The sequence below is a fragment of the Tiliqua scincoides genome, chromosome 2 (genome assembly GCF_035046505.1).
Source record: "Tiliqua scincoides isolate rTilSci1 chromosome 2, rTilSci1.hap2, whole genome shotgun sequence".
Taxonomy (NCBI): domain Eukaryota; kingdom Metazoa; phylum Chordata; class Lepidosauria; order Squamata; family Scincidae; genus Tiliqua; species Tiliqua scincoides.
Genome location: NC_089822.1, coordinates 247,705,640 through 247,729,113, shown reverse-complemented (window position 1 = coordinate 247,729,113; position 23,474 = coordinate 247,705,640). Strand labels below are relative to the sequence as shown.

The window sequence follows — 23,474 nt, the reverse complement described above, 5'->3', positions numbered from 1 at the left end:
AACACCTCAAGGCTGCTTTGGGTCCCTAAAAATGCCATTGTTAAAAGGGGAATTTGGGAGCCCCATAGCAGCCGCAGTAGCGGAAGGAGGATTTCCAGCACAAAAATGGCATGAACTAATGGTTTAAACACTCCCTGCTTCTGTTCCGTGGCCCTGATCCAGACTGGGCCTTACTGCAACAACTTCTATTTTAAGATACCCACCCCCAACTAGCTGCATTGACATCATGCCTAGTTTGGCCCACAATTCACTCTTCCACCTCGTTATATTGCAAGTGGAGATCTAGCTGAATTCTTGGAGGAGAAAAGGTCTAGTAGCTCACTGGAGAGGGTGAATCAATTAAGATGCCTGCATTCTCTAGGAGAGAAGTGGTTGGTTCAGATTTGTTACTAGAAAAGACTGGAAGTTTGAACTCTTGGCCTTTTTTTTCTTTCTCCCGGTGCAGACTGCTACTATGTCCTTAAGCTAGCTAAAGCCAATCATCATGAGTGAAAACCTAAGCTATACCAGCAACTGTAGGCTACACTTTCCTTTTTTTTTTGTCCCGTAGCCATGATTTCATTGGGGAGTTTGCCACAAGCTACAGGGAGCTGTCCCGTGCCCAGAACCAATTCACAGTGTACGAGGTGAGTGTCTCTCACCTGAAATGCTGAGTGTTGTGTGATGCTAGTTTCTTGCATGGTTGATACTGTAGTTTTGAATCACGACCCTGGTTTCCAGTCTGGAATCTTGCATGTGTGTCAGACTCCTGCGAGTTTGTGGCCACAGTTTAATAAAAGCTTGACTGGAAATGCAGGATTAGGGAAACCTGATCTGTCCTCCTTCTTCTGCCCCCAATGCCAGGTTTCAAACCCTAGGAAGAAATGCAAGAAAAAGAAATACATTAATTCGGGGACAGTAAGTACGGAAAATATTATTTTCTTTCTTTTCCCTGCCCTTACTTCTTGGGAGCCAGTGCAGTCCATTTACTTGAACCTGTACAATACGGGTTCCCATTCTAGCACAATCATAGGCAGAAATGTGATTTTTTTTTTTTTGCTGATCACGCAATAAAACCACATAACACCTCTTTCTGCACTTCTCATTTTTGTCAAATCAAAACCTGAAGTCGAAAAATTCTAAATCTGAGCAAAAATAAAAACCTTTAGGGCACAATCCTAACCCACTTTCCAGCACTGACATAAAGGTAATGCAGCTTCAAGGTAAGGGAACAAACATTCCCTTACTTTGAGGAGGCCTCCGGGAGTGCCACCCAACTGCAGGATCCAGCTCGCGTTCCATTGGCACAGCTATGCCAGTACTGGAAAGCTGGTTAGGATTTGAGCCTAACATCCATAAAACCCATTTCTGCCCAGCCCACAGGTGTACACATTTGATCCCTGTTGCGTATCTGCAACGTTGGGCAGAAGTGGCTCAAACCATTGCATCATACCCAAAATCGGTATGACTAGAACTGGATTGAGAAGAAATTTGAATAACAATTGTAGTTACAGTATTTAGAATACAAGGGTGCATATAAAAGGATATATAGGGTGCAATCCTATGTGTGTGATATGAAATAATTGGTACAATAGAAATGCCTAATAGATGCTGGTAGAAATTCCTTAACTATCTGTTGGTCGCACTGGAGTGTGACCAATTCACACTCCAGTGTGACCAACAGATATTTAAGGCATGCAGCTTGGCAAGCCACTCTCCTTCCTCCCTCTCACAGCCATGGGGGAAGCTCTGCCTGAAAGCTGTGGAGGTGACTGGAAGAGGAAAGTGGGGGGAGGCTTTTCTCAGGATGGGCTGGTGTCTTCTTTCCATGGCATGGAGAGGAGGTGCAGCTACCTGGGAGGAACATTGGAGTCTCTGTGTGGTTGCCTATCTGTTCACTGTATCCGACATACATTTTTCTGTCTGGCTCTTCCTGTCAGGTGACCCTCCTGTCGTTTGCAGTGCAATCCGAATTCACCTTTGTCGATTACATTCGAGGCGGGTGCGTCAATGATAAAGTCTGGGTGCCACTTGGGTCCCCGGCTCCAGAGGTCCAGGGGCTTGCAAGAGCCCATTGCAAGATTTCATTGCTTCCTAGGCCTTTCCCCTGAAGACGGCTGCAGGAGGGTGACTGAGAGAGATGTGGGCATTGTCGGGGAATGATGTGTGAAACTTTGAGAAACCACTGGCCAGAATCCTGGCAGGGAAGATGTTGTGGGAGGATAGGTGGGGGTGTGATAGCTGGGGGTCTTGTTTTAGAAGGTGGTTTGGCAGCAATGGTGTTCACGGGAAGGCTAAACAGAGCAAGGCAAAATAGGCGGGGGAACAGTTGAGAACCTTTTCGGGGACTCACGTGGATGCCAGCATCCATTTCTCTCTCTTCTCCACCCCACCCCCAGGACACAACTGAATTTCACGGTCGCCATTGATTTCACGGCCTCCAACGGTGAGTGAGTGCAGCGCAACCAGTGAGTCACTATGGGGACTGAGCGACAGTTCCGCTGCCTGTCACCAGTCAGCCCAGGACTCTTGGTCACAGGCTGAGTCTTTTAACCTCCTGCGCCTGATTTGGGAGTGGGGGCAGCACCCAAACTGGGGCAGTGAGAACCTTTCCCTAAAGAAGTTGCGTGCGTCCACACTGGAATTGGGGAGGAGGGAGCGGCCTCTGTCCTGGGGGGGATTGGAGGAAAACATTAGATCTGCATCGAGAGGAATTGGAGGGATTGGCCCACCTGGTGAGGGGCATATAGGAGCTGGGAAGAAAGGGAAAAGGAGTGCAGGTGGGAAAGATGCCATAAGGGATCGAGTGACATTAATTCCCAGTGGAGAAACAAGGCAGCTCACTTGACTGAGCTTGCCTACGTGGAACTGGTTTTTGAGAGTTTTCCCAGTGTGGCCTGTATTGGCTGTGAGAAGCCTCAGAACTAAGTTAAGAACATAAGAAGAGCCCTGCTGGATCAGGCCAAAGTCCAGCTTCCTGTATCTCACAATGGCCCACCAAATGCTCCCAGGAGCACACAAGACAACAGACACAACCTGCGTCCTGGTGCCCTCCCCTGCATCTGGCAATCAGAGGCAGCCTGCCTCTTAAGACCAAGAGCTTGCACATACCTACTATGACTTGTAACCCGTAATGAACTTTTCCTCCAGAAGTTTGTCCAATCCCCTCTTAAAGGCATCCAGGCCAGATGCCATCACTGCATCCTGTGGCAAGGAGTTCCACAAACTAATTACATGCTGGGTAAATAAATATTTTCTTCTGTCTGTCCGAACTCTCCCAACACTCAATGTTCGTGGATGTCCCCTGCTTTTGGTGTTGTGTGAGAGGAAAAAGAGCGTCTCTCTATCCACTGTGTTCATCCCCTGCATGATTTTGCCAGAGGAGGGGAGGAATGCAGTTTCCAAGACTAACAGAATGCCTTTTCTCAGGAATTCCCTCCCAGCCCACGTCCCTCCACTACATGAGCCCATACCAGCTCAGCAATTATGCCATGGCACTGAAGGCAGTTGGGGAAATCATCCAGGATTACGACAGCGACAAACTCTTCCCTGCCTACGGCTTTGGAGCCAAAGTCCCACCAGATGGCAAGGTGTCTCACCAATTCCCTTTGGTAGGTTGGAACTCCATCCGGCGATGGGAAGAACTGTAGTAACAGGCGGTCTCTTTTGCATGCATGTGGTCTCAGGTTCAACCTCTGGAAAGCCATTTAAAAGCTTCTCAAGTAGCAAGGCTGGATAAAACCTGTACATGGGAGAGGCTGCCCATCTAGATAGATAAGATAGATAGATAGATCTAGGCTAGGTTAGGCTAGGCTAGAAGGAGTAATCATTATGGCTTGTAATAAGGCAGCTTCCCAGCAACCTCATAGAATGGGCTATTGAAGGGTTCTCTGGGGCATCCCTCACAATTCTGGGGCCCCATAATCTATTCCAAATGCCAGGACTCAGTCTTGGAACACAAAGCAAGCAATTTGAGGTCAGTCAAACGTTCTTGTTTTGCTGATGCATTCATCTGCACAAAACTCCATTCAGACACTCCAGAACCTAAGAAGAGCCCTGCTGGATCAGGCCAAAGGCCCATCTAGTCCAGCTTCCTGTATCTCACAATGGCCCACCAAATGCTCCCGGGAGCACACAAGACAACAGACACAACCTGCGTCCTGGTGCCCTCTCCTGCTTCTGGCAATCAGAGGCAGCCTGCCTCTAAAACGAAGAGCTTGCACATACCTGCCATGACTTGTAACCCCGTGGTGAACTTTTCCTCCAGAAATTTTTCCAATCCCCTCTTAAAGACATCTAGGCAAGATGTGCAAAGCACATTTCTCTCACCTCTGTGTAAACAGTCATGTCCTGATCATTTGTGCAGAAGCAGAACCGCGTACCAGTTTGCTCCTGTTGGCCACAGTAATATCTTCCCGCAGAGTTAGAAAAGATTGAACTACTCTGGCTGCTACAAAACAGTGTCTGAGTTGCCTCTGCAAATTTGACAACTCTCTGAGTAATAAACATGTCATAGATGGACATCAAATAAACAATTTTGGAATGGTCATCTGTACTAACCAAATCAGTGTTAAAAAATACCCAAACCCTCACCATGTCTTTGAAATAATCACACGTATTATTGTATTAATTGCCTTTCATATTTACCCAACTTTCCAAACCCCAAATCCTGGCTTTATTTCTCTTCCCCATCCTTAGTATAGTTCAAGCCCAATTTACGGTTAGAACTGTATTCCTTTTCAGAACTCGTATGGATGGGATGGAGGGATTAATTTGCACCAGAACATACCAGGGCTTGACCCTCCAACTTTTCTTCAATGCCAAGGTTAATATCTGAAAATGCTGTGGCTTTGGGTTTGTGCAAAGCACATTTCTCTGAGTAAACAGTCACATCCTGTTGATTTGAGGTTATTGGAGGAAGCTTCCAGCTCTGATAGTTTAGCTTATACAGTAATGAGCCTTAGTGCCTCTCCTTCTAGATGTTTACTATATTTGCTCACTTACTTCCTGCCATGTGTGGCCCTTAATGTATACAGTGCAAAATACAGTTTCTGATAACTGACCCAGGAAAAAAATGTGTGTGGCTGAGTTTATGCAGGGCAGTGTCGTAAACTTCGTCATACTCTCCCAGGGTTTTGGGGTGCTCAGAGTTGTTGGTTCTGAACCCTAGAGCCCTCAAAGATCCCTGTTCGGTAGTACTGCCACCACCCTGTAAGAGCCAGTGTCTCAGTCCAGGGATACTGAGACCCTTTAGGCTTAACTATATCCCTTATAGGCACTGAGCACTTTCTTTACTTAAAGTCAGTCCTCAAGTTACTAGTCCACAATGAGGATTTGGTAGCTTGCTGAACGGCTAGGCAGGATTCTGAACCTTTGTCCCCAGCAGACAATGAACCAACATGTTAAAAAGATTTTTACTTTATTAAGTACATAGGGTTACAAAAAGTTACAAAAGGCAGCAAATGCTAGAGGCATAAAAACTTCTAGGAAACATAACAGCATAAAACAACAAAGCTAACTGGCTAACTATTATTTTCTAACTCTCACCTGGGTCAGCTTCTTTTGTAGATCCTCAGGTCAGTTACCTAAGAGGCCACATGGTCCTGGCGGGGCAGGATGTGCACCCACCACCTATCTCACCAAGAGACAAAGACCCTGTCCTACAGAAGTGGGGCTGGATGCTAGCCCTCTCAGCTCTTCCCTCCCCCCTGGAGATCTACAGCTGCATTCCATCCTTGTTGGGCGTCTTTCTGGCTGCCTAGGTGCTACATTATCACCTTCCAATGAGTTGTAAATTCCTAGCAGCTAGGACTGCAAGCCACTTCTGTGTTTCTGTTTTAGCTTGGTTCAGGCTTTACATGTTACTAGGCCTAAACTGTACATATTCATGACAGGCAGCACAAACCTTTAGTTCTCTGCTATGATCCTGTGAATCTTTGATGTAAAAAAAAAATCTTCTAGTCCTCATGTTTTGGAAGACATTTTTAATGCGTGAGTGGCAGTTTTCTGCTAAAGACTGATAAAAGACTGAAGGCCCAATCCTATCCAATTTTCCAGTGCCGGTGCAGCCATGCCAATGGGGTGTGCACTGCATCCTGTGGTAGGGAGGTAGTCATCGAGGCCTCCTCAAGGTATGGGAACATTTGATCCCTTATCTTGGGGCTGCAGTGTGGCTGCACCGATGTTGGAAAGTTGGATAGGATTGTGCCCTAACTTACCCAGCTAGGGCCAACCCATCCATGAGGCCAACTGAAGGGGTTGCCTCAGGCAGTGGTTGGTTGGGGATGCCCATCTCTGTCTGCGGACTTCCCTCTGTTGCTCCTCCTTCTCCTTCAGATTCCTGGGTTGGAGAAGGAAGGGGGGGCAGAGAGGGAATGTAGAGGGGAGTGCTGCGGTAGAACATTGGAGAGTGGGAAGAGCAGAGGTTGGCCCGTCATCAGGCAAGCTGGGGAAGCATTTGGCATTCTGCAGCAGGTGCCAGGAGGTCTTGAGTCAGCCCTACACACTGCAGCCCCACTGCACCCTTCCTGTGCTGACTGAACTGTGCTGTTCTCTCCACAGAACAACAACCCAGACAACCCCAGCTGTGAGGGCATTGAGGGAGTGCTGGAATCATACTTCCAAAGCTTGCGTACGGTGCAACTATACGGACCCACCAACTTTTCACCTGTCATCAACCTGGTCGCCCAGTGAGTAGGAAAAAATTCCACAGAAAACCCTTCTCTCTTCCCGCCTCCCAGGAGCTCATGATGCTGGGCTATGACCCAACCACCTTGCGGCCAAAGCCTGGAACCTCCTTATTCGGCTTACCAAGGGGCAGCAGTAGCATTCTTAGGCCTGACAAAGGTTCCAGTTGCTTTCAGAATGGGAGCAGAGGGTTGTAGCTCTGTAGCAGAGCACCTGCTTTGCATATTGAAAGTCCAGGGCTGATCCTTGGCATGTCCTTAGGTATGGCTGGGACAGGCAGCTCCCTGTAATCATATTGAGCTGCTGCTGCTGCCAGTTAACACTGATGCTTCTGAGCAAGGTATCTGTACAGTAGAAGGCAGCTTGATACAGAGTAACTAGGGCGGAGCTTTAGGGGACACCTGCCCAAGGCACTATGCCAAAGGGGGGGGAACGCATGACTGCTCTTCAGGCTCCGTCCTAGTTATGGAGGAGGTGCTGGGAGCTTCACACACCCCCATTCTATCTCCGATGGGGGCTCTCCATGAAGGGGATCCTCCACAGCAGAAGGAACGGGAAGCTCAAAGCCACTGCAGCAAGTGCCCCTCCTCCAAGGAGAACCCAGAAGTGTAAGGTGCAAGGCAGTCACTTCTGGGTTCTCCCTGAAGGAAGAGGCTCTGGTGGCTTCACACTCCCCATTCCTTCTCCTGTAGAACAGAAGGAACTGGCGGTGCACAGCAGAAGGAATGGGAGCAGATGGAACAGTAAGCTCTGCAGTGAGCATTCCTCCTCCAGGAAGAACCCAGAAGTGTGACATGATATCATGTGAAATCTTGATGTCATTGCCCCAGGCACCGGGGCAGTGTGATACGCCTCTGGCTTCATATGTTTGTTTTTTTCTGAGTGGCTGCAGAACTTGCAGTTCTTCAAAGACAATGTGTAGGGTGAGCAGGCGTGCTAGACAGCCATCCTGATTTCTGAAAGCAGCTCTAGGAGAGAGAAACTTCTCCTTTTGTGATGCAAACACTTGGGGTAGCCCAGTGAAACTGGCTGGCAAAAAATGAAAGGCAGACACTAAACATCTGACTGGCCACCACTGGAAATGAAATGCTGGACAACATGGATCTTCTGGCCTGATCCTTCTGGTCCTATATTGTTAATGGTACACAGTGTGGCTTTTTCAGTCTCATTGAAAGCCAGAAGCCAAACCTGCTTAACATCCTTTTTTTCCATTCCTTATCAAAAGAACAGGAGTATCTTTCAAGGCAGAGGTGTTTGAGCTATTATGGGATAGGTCTTCCTTTAGACAGCAGGCTCCAAACCAGGAATATCCATCTGGGCACAGTAGTGATGAAGGTGATGAAGGCTCTCTGTTCCGTGCCACAGCCTCCTTTCTTCACACCCGCTCTTCACACAGGGCTGCCGCGTCTGCTGCCCATCACCCTAGAAGGGTCTTTGCCCCAATTTCCTGGGGGGAGCGGCTGCTCAGAGCAAGGTTGTTGGAGCACATGTGAAGAAAGGAGTTTGCAGCATGGAACAGACAGCTTTCACCATCACTGCACCATGCTTGAATGGATATTCCTGGTGCACCAGATCCAGCCCAGGGGCTGAGGTTTGCAGGCTCCTGCTCTAGAAGGTGCTCCTACTCCTTTCCCCCTGCTCTTTCTTCAGTCACGGTGTGGCTGTGATACCCTGACATCTGATTTGCAAAGTGTTTTGTGAGTTGGTGTGGCATCATAATCAAGACTGAATGAGTGAATTGGGACAAACTCTGGTTCAGATCTGTTTGATGAACACATTGGTGTGGCTTCAGAACAACCACTCAGTTTTTCTACCTATATTTTAGGGACAAGAATAGTTGCTTACCTTATAAGATTGTAACAACAACCTTATCTCTGTAGCAACATAATATATACATTATCATACACATATACGTTATCTCTGTACCAAGAGAATGTATATGAAAGGCTTTGAGCACTTGGAAAAAGGGCTGCATCAATGCTGAGTGATGATTAGTCATTGCTGTCTTTGCTGAGCAACAGCTGTTGCCAGCTGGACACTTGAATGGGTAGGAGACCCCCCTCCCCCCCACACACACCTTGCTTTCCAGTATGCCCTTTCCTCCCTCCCTCCCTCCTCTGCCTGCAGTGGGAGTGGGAGTTACATAAGAGAAGAGCTGCTTTTGCATTTCAGCTCACTGGTCCACCTAGGAGGAAGGAGCCAGATGGCGAAGGGCTCCTCCTGTCACTTTCATGCTCAGTTCTTCATCTCTTGCTCCAAGCTGTTTGCATACAGCAGGGAGAGAAGAGCTGAACAAATGGAGGTCAGACTCTGCTCGCAAGGTGTATGAGTTGCCAACCCCAGCTTTATTATCCTCACCTTCACACCAAGATCACTCCCAGAACCACATCCTTTCAGAGCAAGTCTCTGACTCTAGCCAGGGAATCACAGTGACTCTGAATAGGTGTTCTACTTAGCAGTTAAAGGTGCAGAAACTCTGCTTTGTCCGGAATCTGATAACTTGTTTAGAGGCTTGGAGTTGTCATTGCTATGATCCTTTGGATCAGACCAGGTTCCATCTAGCCCAGTTTTCCAATTCACCCAGTGACTGGCCAGATGCTTCTACAAGCTCAAAAGCTTTGGAGGCCTTTGATTCAACAACTTGTATTCAGAGGCATACCACCTCTGAACCTGGAGGTAGCACTTAGCCATCATGACTAGGGGACTCAAGAGCCAAGGGGCTCAAGGGACTGATCAAGAGGGCTTAGGAACTGCAGTGGGGAGGGTAAGGGAGAAACATTGAAATGCAGAGTGTTTTGGTCCTCTTCAGTCTTGCCCTCTTTTCCAGGTTAGCTGCCCAGGTTAGTGATGGGTCCCAGTATTACGTTCTTCTCATCATCACAGATGGTGTCATCTCGGACATGTTGCAAACCAAGGAAGCCATTGTCAGCGTGAGTCCGACCTTTCTCCTTAGCACAGGGCAGGGAGCAACAGCCTCCAGATCTGGAGGAAGAGAAGAAAGCATGAATTGATGACTCTGAAGGGCTCTGAATGTCTTCAAGGGCAAACCAGTAGTCTTCCCCCCACCAAAATGAATTGTAGTGAGCCAGTTGACAAAGGCCCCCTCATGAGGGCAATCTGAAGGTGTCTGAAAATATATGCTTTTTTGAAAGGTCCTGTTTTAAAAGGTCCCTATGTTTGGTGATGTAGATATTACGTGCAAGCAGATGGGGATTGAGAGGTACAGCTTGCCCTGCTGAGTTGAGAGATAAGCAGGAACTGCAACCCTTGATTGCCAAGGGTAAGTGAAGGCCAACACACTGTTCGCTGAGCCATACTCCTTCCCATTAGAACAACAGAAACGCTATAGGTTATTTTGGGGTTCTGGACCCACTGGATTTCTTGCCCACCCCATCCTGGTCTGTGGTCAGATCAGTTTTTACCCAGCGAATCTCACCCCTGCCAACTAACAGCCTTCATCACAGGGTTGTTGTGAGGACACGATGCTGAGTTTGTGGGCACAAACGAAGAAGGAATGAAATGAAACCTGAATAAATACATAAGGTGCACAGAGGTACTATGGCAGGTTAAATAGGATAGTATTTGTGCTAAGAAGGCTTTGACAAGTGCCGGCTGTATTGCCAACCTCTGCTCAGCATTGACCAAATCGCATCCTGGAAGACTCAAGTGAGGTTGTATTGGAATTTGTCAATACAAATTCCCAGGTAACTAGACTAAGAGGCACCTTTTAAGCAGTTCCTCTCTTATATTTAGGAGAGAGTAATGATCTCTGTTCGCCTAAGTGTAGCATGGAGGGATGTTTGTTTACAGCAGTTGTTTACAGTGTCTGTCTTTTTATATTTCCCCCACCCCTCCGGATTGTGAGCCCTGTGGGAGAGGGAACCACCTTTTAAATTCTTTTGCTACGCAAACCCATTTTGTGAACTTTTTGTGGAAAAGCAGTTGATAGACATTTTAAATAAATAATATGGCTTGGCCTAAATATGGGGCTTGATGCTAAGGCTACACTGACTCAAATAATGAGGTAACCTGGAATAATTTGTCTGATACAATGGAGTAGATTTTACTGTCCTTGATCAGGACAGGCACAAATATGCAGATAGCTAAGCAACATTTGAGATACGTTCAAGCAATGACGATCTTTCCACAGGCCTCCTCTTTGCCTATGTCCATCATCATCGTGGGAGTAGGCCCTGCTGAGTTTGGGGGTAAGTAAGTGTTGCCCTTATCTAGCTGCATTATGGTACAGTAACAAACTGAGGGTTCTGGCTACCTTGCTAGCTGGGATGGGGTTTGTACTTCAGAGTGGGTACCTCACTCTTTGTCACATTGCACCTATGGGCCAGAGCACAAAGACCTGTGATGTATTCAGCATTTAAACCTCACTTTTGAGAGCCACACCCTGTGAAGGTCATGCTTGGTCTTCCACCCGAAACTGGGGTGCATGCAAGGACAGGCACTCCAAGGTGTATCCTATGGGCGAGTGAGGGCGAGGGAGTGGTGTGGTGGCAATGATCCAAGAAGGTGACAGTGGACCTCAGCTGTTGTTGTGTTGTTCTCAGCCATGGAAGAGCTGGATGGAGATGAAGTGCGGGTCTCCTCCAGAGGGCGCTATGCTGAGAGAGACATTGTGCAGGTAACTCTTTGAAAGAATATAGATGGACAGTGAGGCCAAGGGAAGGTGGTTCACAGAAAAGCTATTACTCTGCCTGTTGCTCTTTGGTCTGGTTGACAATTTGAAGCTACATAAGGAATGAGGTGCTAAGGTTCCTCATTCGTACAGGTGCTGCGAGGCCTATCTTCATCATCATTGTCATTGGCTTTGCAAGTGGCGGCTGCCAGTGTGATCACCAGGCCCTTGGTTTGGGGAAATAATCAGGGAAAGCCAGTCATTTCTCTTTGAGCCTTCCCCCCTGTAGTACTTTCTTACCCCACCTACCTTGGAAACATCTGCTGAAATGGATGGGTCTTTATATACTTGGCTACCTTCCAAAGTCACAGATAGATCAATGTAGGCACCTTCTCATGATACAGGAGGAATACTTGCCCAACTTACCATAGGGCTGCAACATTTATTAATTCATTAATCATATTTGGTCAACTCAAAAGGTACTTTGATTAATGGAACAGATTATAGTGTTGTTTCCAATCAACAGACTTATAAGAACTGCATATGGGTAAGTGCAATTTTAAAAGAAGTACCCCTACTCTTATTTCTCACACAGGAAGGAATGCCTCTTTGAAGACTGTATGTGCTTCAGTGCACACATACAATGCTTAAAAGCAAAGCCTGCTTTTCTGCTTCATGACTAATATTTTTCGTAATAGGCAAACGTAACCAGTTAATTGACTAGCAGCCCAATCCTAATCCAGGCCTCCCATGCTGAAACGGGGAGGCCGGCTGGCCTGCCCCTTATCCAGAGTGGGGTTGGGGCTGCTGGCAGCTCAGCCCAGGGCAAGGGGCATGCAGTCCCCTTACCCAGGTAATGCCACAGCAGTCCCAATGGGACTATTCAGATCAGCGCCACCCCAAGAAGCTTGGAGCTGCTCCTGGTTGCCCAGGACCAGGGTTAGGATCTGGCACAAGTGTCAGACCCTAGCCCCACCCTCCCGCTCAGCTGCAGCCCACCCATAGGCCTGCCTGCTGCCTGCCCTTTCCCCACCCTGGAACACCTCCTCCCTGTCTTCCCCCCACCCCCAAGCCCCTGTAATGGCTTCACTCAACCAGAGCAGACCAACCTGTTCTCCAGCGTAATCGTACTAGAGGTGACCTCTGGAGGCTGACGCACATCTGTGTGCTGGTCTCCCGACTCCCAAGGTGGCATGAAAGTGCCTTAAGCGTGCCAGCCCAACCCCGGGTCTGGATTGTGTTCTAAAAGATAAATAGACTAGAATTTGTTTAATCTGGTGATATGCTCTGTCCCCCTCGATCAAGTGCAGAAAGACCACACCACATACTTGAATACATGTCCCACCCATGTCATTTTGTAGATGCAGATGCCTGTCAGAATTCCCAGTCCATCCACCATTGGGGGATTGAGCAGTGGAGTTTCAAGCAAGCCGGCTTAATTGAGTGGACAGGTGTCAAACGGAGACTCCGTCCTAATCTGAACTGACTTGCGCCTGTCATCTTTTAGAGCTTAAATTAACTAGCAGAGGAGCCAAGATCTCGCAGAGCTCTTTGGCTTTATCTTCCAACTTCACCTTTATTTTGCTTACTTGGGTTCAGGAAACATAAATGAAAAATACTCTGCTGTACTTTAAATGTAGGTGACCTGAGTCACAGAGACAGCAGCTCAGATTCTCCTTTCAATGAGGATTTGATCCCAATGTTTCTGCCCAGCTGCACTGAACTGGGAGCCCTGAGTTTCCTATTTCTGCCTGCTGCCTCTCTTCATTTTTCTGCTACTCCTGATGCTGAAGTGTGTTGGGATGGCAGGATTCAGTCTGGCTGAGTACCCACCCTTCTCTATCTTTCCTGCTGTTGCAGTTCGTGCCCTTCCGGGACTATGTGGATCATTCAGGGAACCACGTGTTAAGCATGGCACGCCTGGCAAAGGATGTCTTAGCCGAAATCCCAGAGCAGCTCCTGTCCTACATGAAGAGCCGTGACATCAAGCCCCTCTCCGCCAGCCCACCATAGTTCCATCCTCTGTGCAACCTGAGCCAAATATCTACTTCTGCTCCAGCTGGGACGGACCTGACTCCTACCAATTGGGCAATGTTGGCTGTTCCTACACTCTCATTCAGAGCTGGTTAGATGGGGGGATCTCTATGGGGAGGTGGGTAGGATATGGACTCCGCAACTCACAAAGAGGTTGAGACACCAGCACTAAAGCATGAGCCCTCCCCCTTCCAGGATCTCAAGGAACAACTTCCGATTTCACAAACCAGCCCTGACAAAGGACATGGACCTGACGTAAGGATGGATATAAGCAAGCATCTGAAGGGATGGGGTGGGGAGGGGGGATTTATTCAGGCCAAACTTGCTATCTAAGGTGCCATTTAGCTCTATTCTGCCTGGTTAACAACAATAAACCATTCCTGGTACCAGGAAACCTGCTTATGTTGTTTTTTGTCACTTCTGAAGGGCCCTTTAGTTTCCCATTATCTCAAGCTCTACATCTAGGAGCATCTTGAGGAGTAAGCTTTTGTGTAGTTGACTAAGGGCCCAATCCTATCCAACTTTCCAGCACCGATGCAGCTACAAGGCAGCTCTGAGGTAAGGAAACAAACATTCCCTTAACTTGTAGAGGCCTCCATGACTGTCTCCCCTCTGCAGGATGCAGCGCACACACCGCTGACATGGCTGCATCAGTGCTGGAAAGTTGGATAGGATTTGGGCCCACAGTTGCAGTCTTTAGACGTGTTTCACTGGTCCCAAAGTATGGTTTGAAGGCATGCTGAACAACCACCTTGCTGAAGATAAGCAGGTCTGACACTCAGTAGCACATGGACAGAAGATCTAGGAACCCCATAAGATCTACTTTTGAATTTCAAAGAAAATGTGGCTATAATTAGAATGAATAAATATTTAAAAGAGAGAGAGAGATGTTTTATTCACAGCACACCCTCCTCTGCAAAATGTCACATTTTCACATTGCTCATTTGAAGAAGGTTGAAATGAGGGAATTCATGACAAAAAAAACAAAAAAACGCCGACTGTCCTGGAATAAGAGATGGTAGAGCTGCCCTATCCTGTCTGAATGCAAACACAGATCATAGCTCTGTGTGAAAACTCCCAGGGTTCATCGTGCAATGTTAACACCAAAACAGCACCAGGTCCCTAACCGTGCAGACCCCCAACCCCCTGAAGACCAGCTTCTTTCAGGGCCAGAATCTGGGCCATTTATCCCACCTGCCCAATGGCACTTTGAGGAAGTAGTCGGATTGCTGCTGGAGGCTCTTAGGATGGCCTGACAAACATTTTGATTGCCCAGTGGATGGAGAAATCTGGATACCGGAACTACAGACGGGCTGTTATCCACGCAGTAATTCTCCTTTCACTGCCTCTCCAGGAGGGATATTTAGCACACAGCAGAAGCAGCAATCCAGCCTGTGAGGTTCAATTGCCAGGAGCCAGCAAGCAGATGGGAAGAGAGCTTTTCTGCTGCAGGGTGTGTGGCCTACTTTATCTCTGCTCATGAAAAGAAAGTGCAGCCCAGGGCTGAGCCAGTGTGAATAAAACATGCTGCTGCAGCAGGCAGGATCTCTCAAAACAACAGCAGGGTCAGCCCAGGAAGCTGCAGCAATGTCTGCTTCAAAGGCTCCACAGCCCCACATCCCAGCTTGGACCACCTCTGTCTTTGCCCAAGAAGCTCCAGCTTCTTGGAGCAGGCAGGCACATTTGCTGAGCAAATGGCCTTGGGAGTGTTGGCAGTTGGGCCTGAGTAGAAGGCACACCGGATGCACAGCTCACTCTGCCTTTAGGTCCCAGTATTCCACATCTGCCTCCTATTTATTCATGTATTTATTTACAATGCGGTTTCTCAGGGTGACAGATGTCAAATCAACAAAATTCACTACAATATAACAAATCGCATGAAACCAGTAAGACCATTTAAAAAAAGAAAAAAAAAAAAACAACCTGCAGCACAAAAACCAATTAGGGCCTTAGGGGATGTTTTTAAGGCACATTTAAAAGCAGCAAGTATGGGGCTTGCCGGATCTCCACGGGGAGGGAATTTCACAGTAGCAGCAGAAGCATCACCAATGCTCAGAAGGCTCTGTCTTTGGTGACCACCAACGGAGTCCAAACTGCTTCAAACCCTCACCTTAGGGATCTAGGATTTAGAACAGAAGCCTTAACACCAAACAATTTTTATATATGGCTGCGTCCATTGGTAAGTGTGTAGCTCTCATGCTGGCAGAGGCAAACCTGTGCAGTCTCCGCTTAACATTTTTGCCCAATATTGCATATACAGCAACAGGGACCAAATGTGTACACCTGTGGGCTGGGCAGAAACGGGTTAACGAAAACTGACGGTGCACAATACCACTGGCAGTGCATCTGCTTTGCATGTAGAAGGTCCCAGGTAGTGACAATCCTGGCCCTAGTGCCGCCCAGGGTCACAAATGAAAACTACCCCCCACCGGCAGGGCTGTTGCCTCCTCCACTGGTCCCGTCTGCTGCCTCCCACTGCAAGTGACGTTTTTATGCCCTTAGAAGGCCCTGACCCCGCATATGGTCTCTCCAGCCTTCCGAATGCCTTCAGAAGGGAGGCAGAGGGTGGGACTGATGGGGGGGCAGCATAACTGGGGGGCGCCCCCACCTGGACTCCCCTGGTCCCAGGTTCAATTCATGGCATCACCAGAAATGGCTGGGAAAGAACCCTGCACGTGCTACCAGCGGTAATGTGCACAACTATTTAGTACGATGCAGACAAAGTAGCTTCTGGAAATCTGAGGGAACTTGGCTAAAGATTCTTACCAGTTCTTGATGACCTATTCTTAAACAAACAAACAAATACAATTTTGAAGAGAAAGGCAGGATATACAAGTTTTAAAATAAATAAATCCGAAAGGGTCACTTTCTCTGAGTGTCTGTTGTGTAAGTCAGGGGTGTCCAAAGCTTTTGGCAGGAGGGCCACATCGTCTCTCTGACACTGTGTCGGGGGCTGGGGGAGAAAAGGAATTAATTTACATTTAAAATTTGAATAAATTTACATAAGTTTACATAAGTGAATATATTAAAGATGAACTTAGATGAATGCATGAAGGTCTTGCAATAGCTCAAGGCCTATGAAAGGCCTGGCACAAAGCAAGGCTGGCCTTTCCTTTGCTGCCGCTACTGCATCACAGATGTGAAACAGCAAGCAGTGGAAGGAGCCCTCATCCCACAGCTCACATGAAAGGTCAAACAGTCACACTCACGCTGAGAGCAGTTGTGTCGGGCCAGTATGGGCTCCAACAAATCTCTGGAGGGCCAGAGGCTCATTGGAGTCTGGGGGCTCCCTGAGGGCCGCATTGAGAGGCCTCGAGGGCCGCAAGTGGCCCCAGGGCCGGGGTTTGGGCACCCCTGGTGTAAGTGCTTGGAAGCAATGCATTTGTGTTTGGGACACAAGGTACATTGTCATGACTCAGCTGGGCGCTCAGCCAGAAATTTGTGGTTAGTTCTAGAAATCAGTCATGACAGCCATTTTTTTTTCTCACTTCTGCATTTGACTGAATATTTGATTCCCCTTGGGGTACCTTTGGCCAGAGTCTTTGGGTCAATCTGGGATAGAAACTACTGTATATAGAAATGAATAGTCTGGTTGAGCTCACAGCCTCCCCCAAGTCTTTACAAAAACAGCATGTAATTATAGATCATCTCGAAAAGGTTCTATGATTAATGTAACTTCCTGACTCACTAGAGGTCCCTGATGCAAAAGGCTGAGGATGGAAGCCAGATTAACTAAAAACGGAGATCACAGATCTATTTAAACGGCTGCTGACACAGAGATGGTGGAAAAACATTATCTTCTTTGTAATGCCGGAAAAGCAGTGCAAGTCTCTTTTCTCCACCACCACAGTTACGTGGATCAGGAAGCCACCCTAGGTTATTAGCATCTCAATTCAGACACATCAGGGGTCCCCAAACTGCAGCCACATCTGATCTTCCATCTTGGGGTGGTGGTGGACAGGTTGATGAAAGTGTCGACTCAATGTGCGGCGGCAGTAAAGAAGGCCAATGCTATGCTTGGGATCATTAGGAAGGATATTGAGAACAAAACGGTTAGTATTATAATGCCGTTGTACAAATCGATGGTAAGGCCACACCTGGAGTATTGTGTCCAGTTCTGGTCGCCACATCTCAAAAAAGACACAGTGGAAATGGAAAAGGTGCAAAAGAGAGCGACTAAGATGATTATGGGGCTGGGGCACCTTCCTTATGAGGAAAGGCTACAGCGTTTGGGCCTCTTCAGCCTAGAAAAGAGACGCCTGAGGGGGGACATGATTGAGACATACAAAATTATGCAGGGGAAGGATAAAGTGGATAGAGAGATGCTCTTTACACTCTCACATAACACCAGAACCAGGGGACATCCACTAAAATTGAGTGTTGGGAGAGTTAGGACAGACACAAGAAAATATTTCTTTACTCAGTGTGTGGTTGGTCTGAGGAACTCCTTGCCACAGGATGTGGTGATGGCGTCTGGCCTGGACGCCTTTAAAAGGGGATTGGACAAGTTTCTGGAGGAGAGGTCCATTACGGATTACAAGCCATGATGTGCATGTACAACCTCCTGATTTTAGAAATGGGTTATGTCAGAGTGCCAGATGCAAGGTTGGGCACCAGGATGAGGTCTCTTGTTATCTGGTGTGCTCCCTGGGGCATTTGATGGTCCGCTGTGAGATACAGGAAGCTGGACTAGGTGGTCCTATGGCCTGATCCAGGGGGGCTGTTCTTATGTTCTAAGCTGAACCCAACATACATTATATTTTTGTGCAGCCCCCCATCACTCCTCCCCCACTCAGCCCACCACCACACACCTTTTTCCATCTGCTGGGTGAAGCAACTGCTGGGCTCCGGGACCTTCAAAATGGCACCCGCAGCTAGCACAGGGCCCTTTAAAAGGGCTCCGCGCTAGATGCAGGCACCACTTTGAAGAGCTCTGCAGCTTTCTGACAGTCAGCAGAGACTTACGGAAGGCTGCAGAGACTTGGACAGCCGAGAACACCTCCTGAATGGCTCAAGCTGTCAGTCCTGCTGCCTGCAGGTAAGCAAATCTGCAGGTAGCGAATTCGTGGGTAATGGAAACTACCCTCCTATTGTGTCTGTGATTGTCTCCTATTGTGTATTGTAACTGTCTCCTATTGTGAAAACTCCTAGAGTTATGTACAAAATGTATATATTATTTTCTAAAATGAGCCTGCTCCAGCCCATCACAAGAGCAAGATTAAGGGCCCTATCCTATCCAACTTTCCAGCACTGCTGCATCTGCAATACTGCTCCAGGATATGGGAACAAATATTCCCATACCTTGAGGGGGCCTTTGGGACTGCTTCCTCACCACAGGATGCAGCGCATGCCTCTTTGGCATAGTTGCATCGGCACTGGAAAACTGGATAGGATTGGGCCTTGAATGATGTGGCTCTGGCAGCTGTAAGTTTGGGGACCCTGATCCGCACATTCAGCAAAAAGAGACACAAGGGCTGCCACCCAAATATCACACTTATTGGACACCAGATTAACATATCCTAAAACAAAGATAAAAGATTGGAAGACCCACATTGCTGAATTCATGTCAGTAGGTAGAAAAGGTCACACCAGATTTTTCCCAGCTGCAATTCTTTTTTCTGAAGCATGGTGACTGACTGACCTTTAAATATTCTGGATGATTAAGGGGCTCATCAATTAACTGTGCATGGTTATAAATGGCTCTTACTTAATGCAAGGAGTTTAAGCTAAATGAACACAGCATATTGTTAATACCCGCCCTGGTTTCCCCAGTGGTAAGAAATTCCAGAGGTGCTGAGCTCCACAGGTTCTGGCTTCCTTTGGAGGTGATCACTGGAAGCTTATTGTGTCTTTGTAACTTTTGCTTTAACTACAGAAATACAGGCTGAGAGCATTGGATGGAGGTAGATAACACTGCATCCTTTCAAGCAATAACAGATCACATCAGTTTCCTAAAAGGCAGCCTTGCACAGCAAGCTGCTTTGGCTCTAGCATAAGTGGCTTTTCAAAGGATTGGGTCAGGGGTCTCCAAACCCCGGCCCAGGGGCCAGATGCAGCCCGCGGCAAGCCTCTATCCAGCCTGCAGCCAGCCTCTTGTCCCCTGAGAGCCTCTGGCCCACTCAAATGAACACAACTGGAGCTGTGCTCTGGTTGTGTCTGGAAGGTGTTCTGAGAGCCAGAGAGGTTGAATGAATGAGCCCATTCGTTCATTTATTCACTCATCTAAGTTCCAGCTCTAATTTATTTATTTATTTAAATTTTATATTTAAAATTTTTTTCCAGCCCTCAATATCATTCATTGTTGGCAACCTTCAGTCTTGAAAGACTATGGTATCGTGCACTGAATGGAACAGCGTCTAGTGTGGCTGAAAAGGCCGATTCGGGAGTGACAATCCCTTCCACACTGGGAGCAAGTGCAGTCTGTCCCTGGTCTGTCTCCCTGGCTATGGGCCTTCCTTCCTTGCCTCACTGTTGGCCAAGTGCCTCTTCAAACTGGGAAAGGCCATGCTGCACAGCCTGCCTCCAAGCAGGCTGAGGCCAGGGTTTCCCACCTGTTGAGGTCCACTCCTAAGGCCTTCAGATCCCTCTTGCAGATGTCCTTGTATCGCAGCTGTGGTCTACCTGTAGGGCGCTTTCCTTGCACGAGTTCTCCACTGCACTAGATATTTGGCCCTCTGTTCAAAACGTTTGGAGACCCCTGGATTAGGTATATTCTTGGTGGATAGGGCTATTACTGGCTAATATCCACAATTGCTAGGTCTGGCATATTTGAATTGATAGATACACCTGCTTCCAGATCTGGGGACAAACAACAGGGGATTGGGGTGCTTCCATTATTACCTGCCACTAGGCACCTGGCAGAGAGAGCACTTGGCCGGGTGGATTTTTATTTGATCCATCACAATAATTCTCATGTTCCCTTCCAAACTCTGCCATATTTCTTTATCCTCTGGATTGCATTCGTCCAACAGCTTGATGCTGGCAAGGATCCCGTATTCCTGGATACCAAGTTATTATTGCATCCCATATCTCATAGGAATAATCTTCCCCACTCATTACTTTGCTGGTATTGGAAAACTGTTCCCTTTCAAGTCGCAGTTTTAGGTCTCTGTTGTGCAGCATCTTTGGTCTGTGAAGCCTCCAGAGAAGGATGAGATTTTAATGAAAATCCAACATCAGGCAAGAGAGGTAAATCTGCTATCTTTTCTTGCTTTGCGAGACTCTCTCTGGCTCCAACAACAAATGTACCAGCCTAGAGGAAAACTGTTAACTAGTGTCATAGCGCCACCTCTTGGAGGATTCACCTTTACTGATTCCTTGTTTATGGCTTTTAAATTGGAAATAGTTAAAACAATATTTCTGTACCTGTTGCATGGTCCAATTGCACTGATGCCAATGCTATGCATGGTCCCATAGGTGAGTTAACGCAGTGCAGTTGAATTAAACTTAGGACCCAATCCTGTCCAACTTTCTAGTGCTGATGCAGCTGTGCCAACGAGTTGTGTGCTGCATCCTGCTGTGGGGAGGGGAAAGTCATGGAGGCCTCCTCAAGGTAAGGGGACATTTATTCCCTTTCCTTGGGGCTGCGTTGCAGCTGCAGCAGCACTGGAAAGTTGGATAGGATTGGGTCCTTACCCATTGAAAGCCTCCCATTCACAATCAGGTGCCTGAAAAGCAGTAAAAAGGATTTATTCTTTTTCCTAGCCTGCTTAATATTATCCCAAAGTTATAAATGTGAGAGACAACAGGGTCCTGTTACATATGTGGGATATATAGGCTTTTTATCCTGTGTGACTGATACAACTTTGGTCTAACAGAGAGGGTGTGATTGAAGTTTATAAAATGATGCATAGCATAGAGAAAGTGGATTTTAAAAAACCTTTTGCTCATAACACTAGGGGTCACACAGTGAGCCGATGAAGGTCAGACCACAGAAACCACTTCATCACAACAACACTGGCAGGGCTCAGCTGTGCTATCTGTGAAATAATAATATATTCTCTTTTATTCTAGCACCTATCTCTTTAATAAAGAACAAAAGCAACTTACAGAAGTTAGATGGAGCAATAGCAAAATCTGTTCAATAAAAATCAGTTTCAGAAAACTACAATTACATACCTTAAAACTTCATTCTAAATCTGTGTTTTTCAACCAGTGGTACTAACATCACCAGGTGTTGGTCTGGTCATAGTGGTGGCCTTCTGGGCCTAATTCTACTGAAACTGAGATAGCAGGGACAGTGATGCACCAGTGAACAAGATGCAACTGTGCAGCTGCCTGGTTCTTCAAAAGAGGGACAGTTTGCGGAAGGAGGGTGCAGAGTGAAGCCACAACTGTGGGGCAAGCTTCCTGCTCCTGTGCACAGTTGCTGTTGCTGGCAGCAGCTATAGTACGAGCAAAAGTGGTATCCACAGAAGGTTGTATCTGAAAAAGTGGCCCTCACAAAAAATAAAATAGGTTGAGAAGAACCTGTTCTAAATAAGCACCTGTTTTCACAGACCTATGGAAACAAAAATGCTTTCATCTTTCTGAATAGTAATAGTGATAGTCTGTAGCAAGTGTCACTCTGTAGGGCAAGAGTTCCAGAAAGATGAGGGCCACAATGGAAAAGGCCATGCTCTGGAACATAAAAAATTTAAAAACATATTTAAAAAAAAACAATTATAGCAGGGCCCTGCCAGATGATCTGAGTACATGGGAGGGTTTGTACAAAGAAGGGTGCTGTCTGGTAAACATGAGCCAGGGCTTAAATATGAAAATGTCTCTAAACATATGCAAAGTGCCTCTCCCTGAATGCAGAGCAATCACAACCAGTTTTCATACAAATATTTTCCAGCTCAGGGGCCACAAGCATGTTTTGCATATACATATTTTTAATCAGGCTCTGAAATAAAATCTTTGACAGGCTCCCAAGCTGGGCATTGTGTACAAAACCCAGAGGTGAAACATTAAAGTGTGAACCATCTCTGTTTCTCAGCCTTCCTTACAACTTTCAAAAACCATTTTTGTTTCCACCGTAGACCAATGGTTTCCCACATCTTGACTAAAATTTAGCAGTGTTGCTGGGGCCAGAGGAAAACATGCCAACTATACTATGCATAACGACAAGAAAAATAGCCAGGCCTCTGAACATGTGCTGAACATATGACATGTGTAGCACTAGTGAAGGGATGTGTTTAGGTGACTGAGCTGTGAACTAAACAGTCTCAGATTCAAATGTCACCTCTGCCATGAACTTACAAGCCCTCCTATGAATAATAAGACTGGATCCCCACTGCAGCCCCACTGGATCAGGTCAAAGGCCCATCTAATGCAGCTTCCTGCACCCTTTTGCCACTCCCTTGCATCTGGCATTCTGAGGTTGCCTACTTCTCATGGCTTGTAACCTATGATAGACCTTTCCTCCATAAATCACTGTTAAGAACATAAGAAGAGCTCCGCTGGATCAGGCCAAAGGCCCACCTAGTCCAACTTCCTGTACCTCACAGCAGCCCACCAGATGCCTCAGGGAGCACACAAGACAACAAGAGATTTGCATCCTGCTGCCACTCCCTTGCACCTGGTATTCTGAGGCAGGCTACTTCTAAAACCAGGAGGTTGCTCATGATCATCATGGCTTGTAACCTGTGATGGACGTTTCCACCAGAAATCTGTCCAATCCCCTTTTAAAGGTGTCTATGGCAGTTGCCATCACCATATCCTGTGGCAAGGAGATAGTCTTTGGAACTTCTTGCCACAGGAAGTGATGATAGAGCCTGGCAATTACACACTGCGTACATACAATAGTACTGTATACAATGCATACATACAGTGATAGTACTGTATTAGGGACCTTGTTGTAAGGTCTCATGAGATAATATAGTGTACGGAAAGTGCTGTGGAATGCTTAATTATAATAATAATTTTCTCAACATCACAGAATAAATGGCCGCAACCAACGACTACATATCTGGAACTTAAGGGTTCTGGGTCCAAAGTGCATAACCCACACCTCTTATTTCATAATTCACATTCTGAATGTGGCAGCCTCTCATTTCCAGGAGACTCAGGACCTAGTCCTATTCAATTTTCCTGTGTCGGTGCAGCCGTGCCAACGAGGCATGCGCTGCACCCCGTGGTGGTGGGTCACAAAGGCCTCCTCAAG

At 47.2% G+C, this 23,474-nt stretch overlaps 1 protein-coding gene across 1 annotated transcript in view; it reads left to right on the top strand.

Moving 5' to 3' along the window:
• CPNE9 (copine family member 9) overlaps positions 1-13,309 on the top strand; it is a 56,019-nt gene extending 42,710 nt beyond the window's left edge. The window contains exons 12-21 of the mRNA XM_066613003.1: positions 551-626; positions 844-897; positions 1,920-1,981; positions 2,379-2,425; positions 3,409-3,590; positions 6,541-6,668; positions 9,494-9,596; positions 10,817-10,874; positions 11,229-11,302; positions 13,157-13,309. Of these exons, the coding sequence (XP_066469100.1) occupies positions 551-626; positions 844-897; positions 1,920-1,981; positions 2,379-2,425; positions 3,409-3,590; positions 6,541-6,668; positions 9,494-9,596; positions 10,817-10,874; positions 11,229-11,302; positions 13,157-13,309 (937 nt within the window). The remainder of the gene's footprint in view (positions 1-550; positions 627-843; positions 898-1,919; positions 1,982-2,378; positions 2,426-3,408; positions 3,591-6,540; positions 6,669-9,493; positions 9,597-10,816; positions 10,875-11,228; positions 11,303-13,156) is intronic.
• Positions 13,310-23,474: the final 10,165 nt, after the last annotated feature.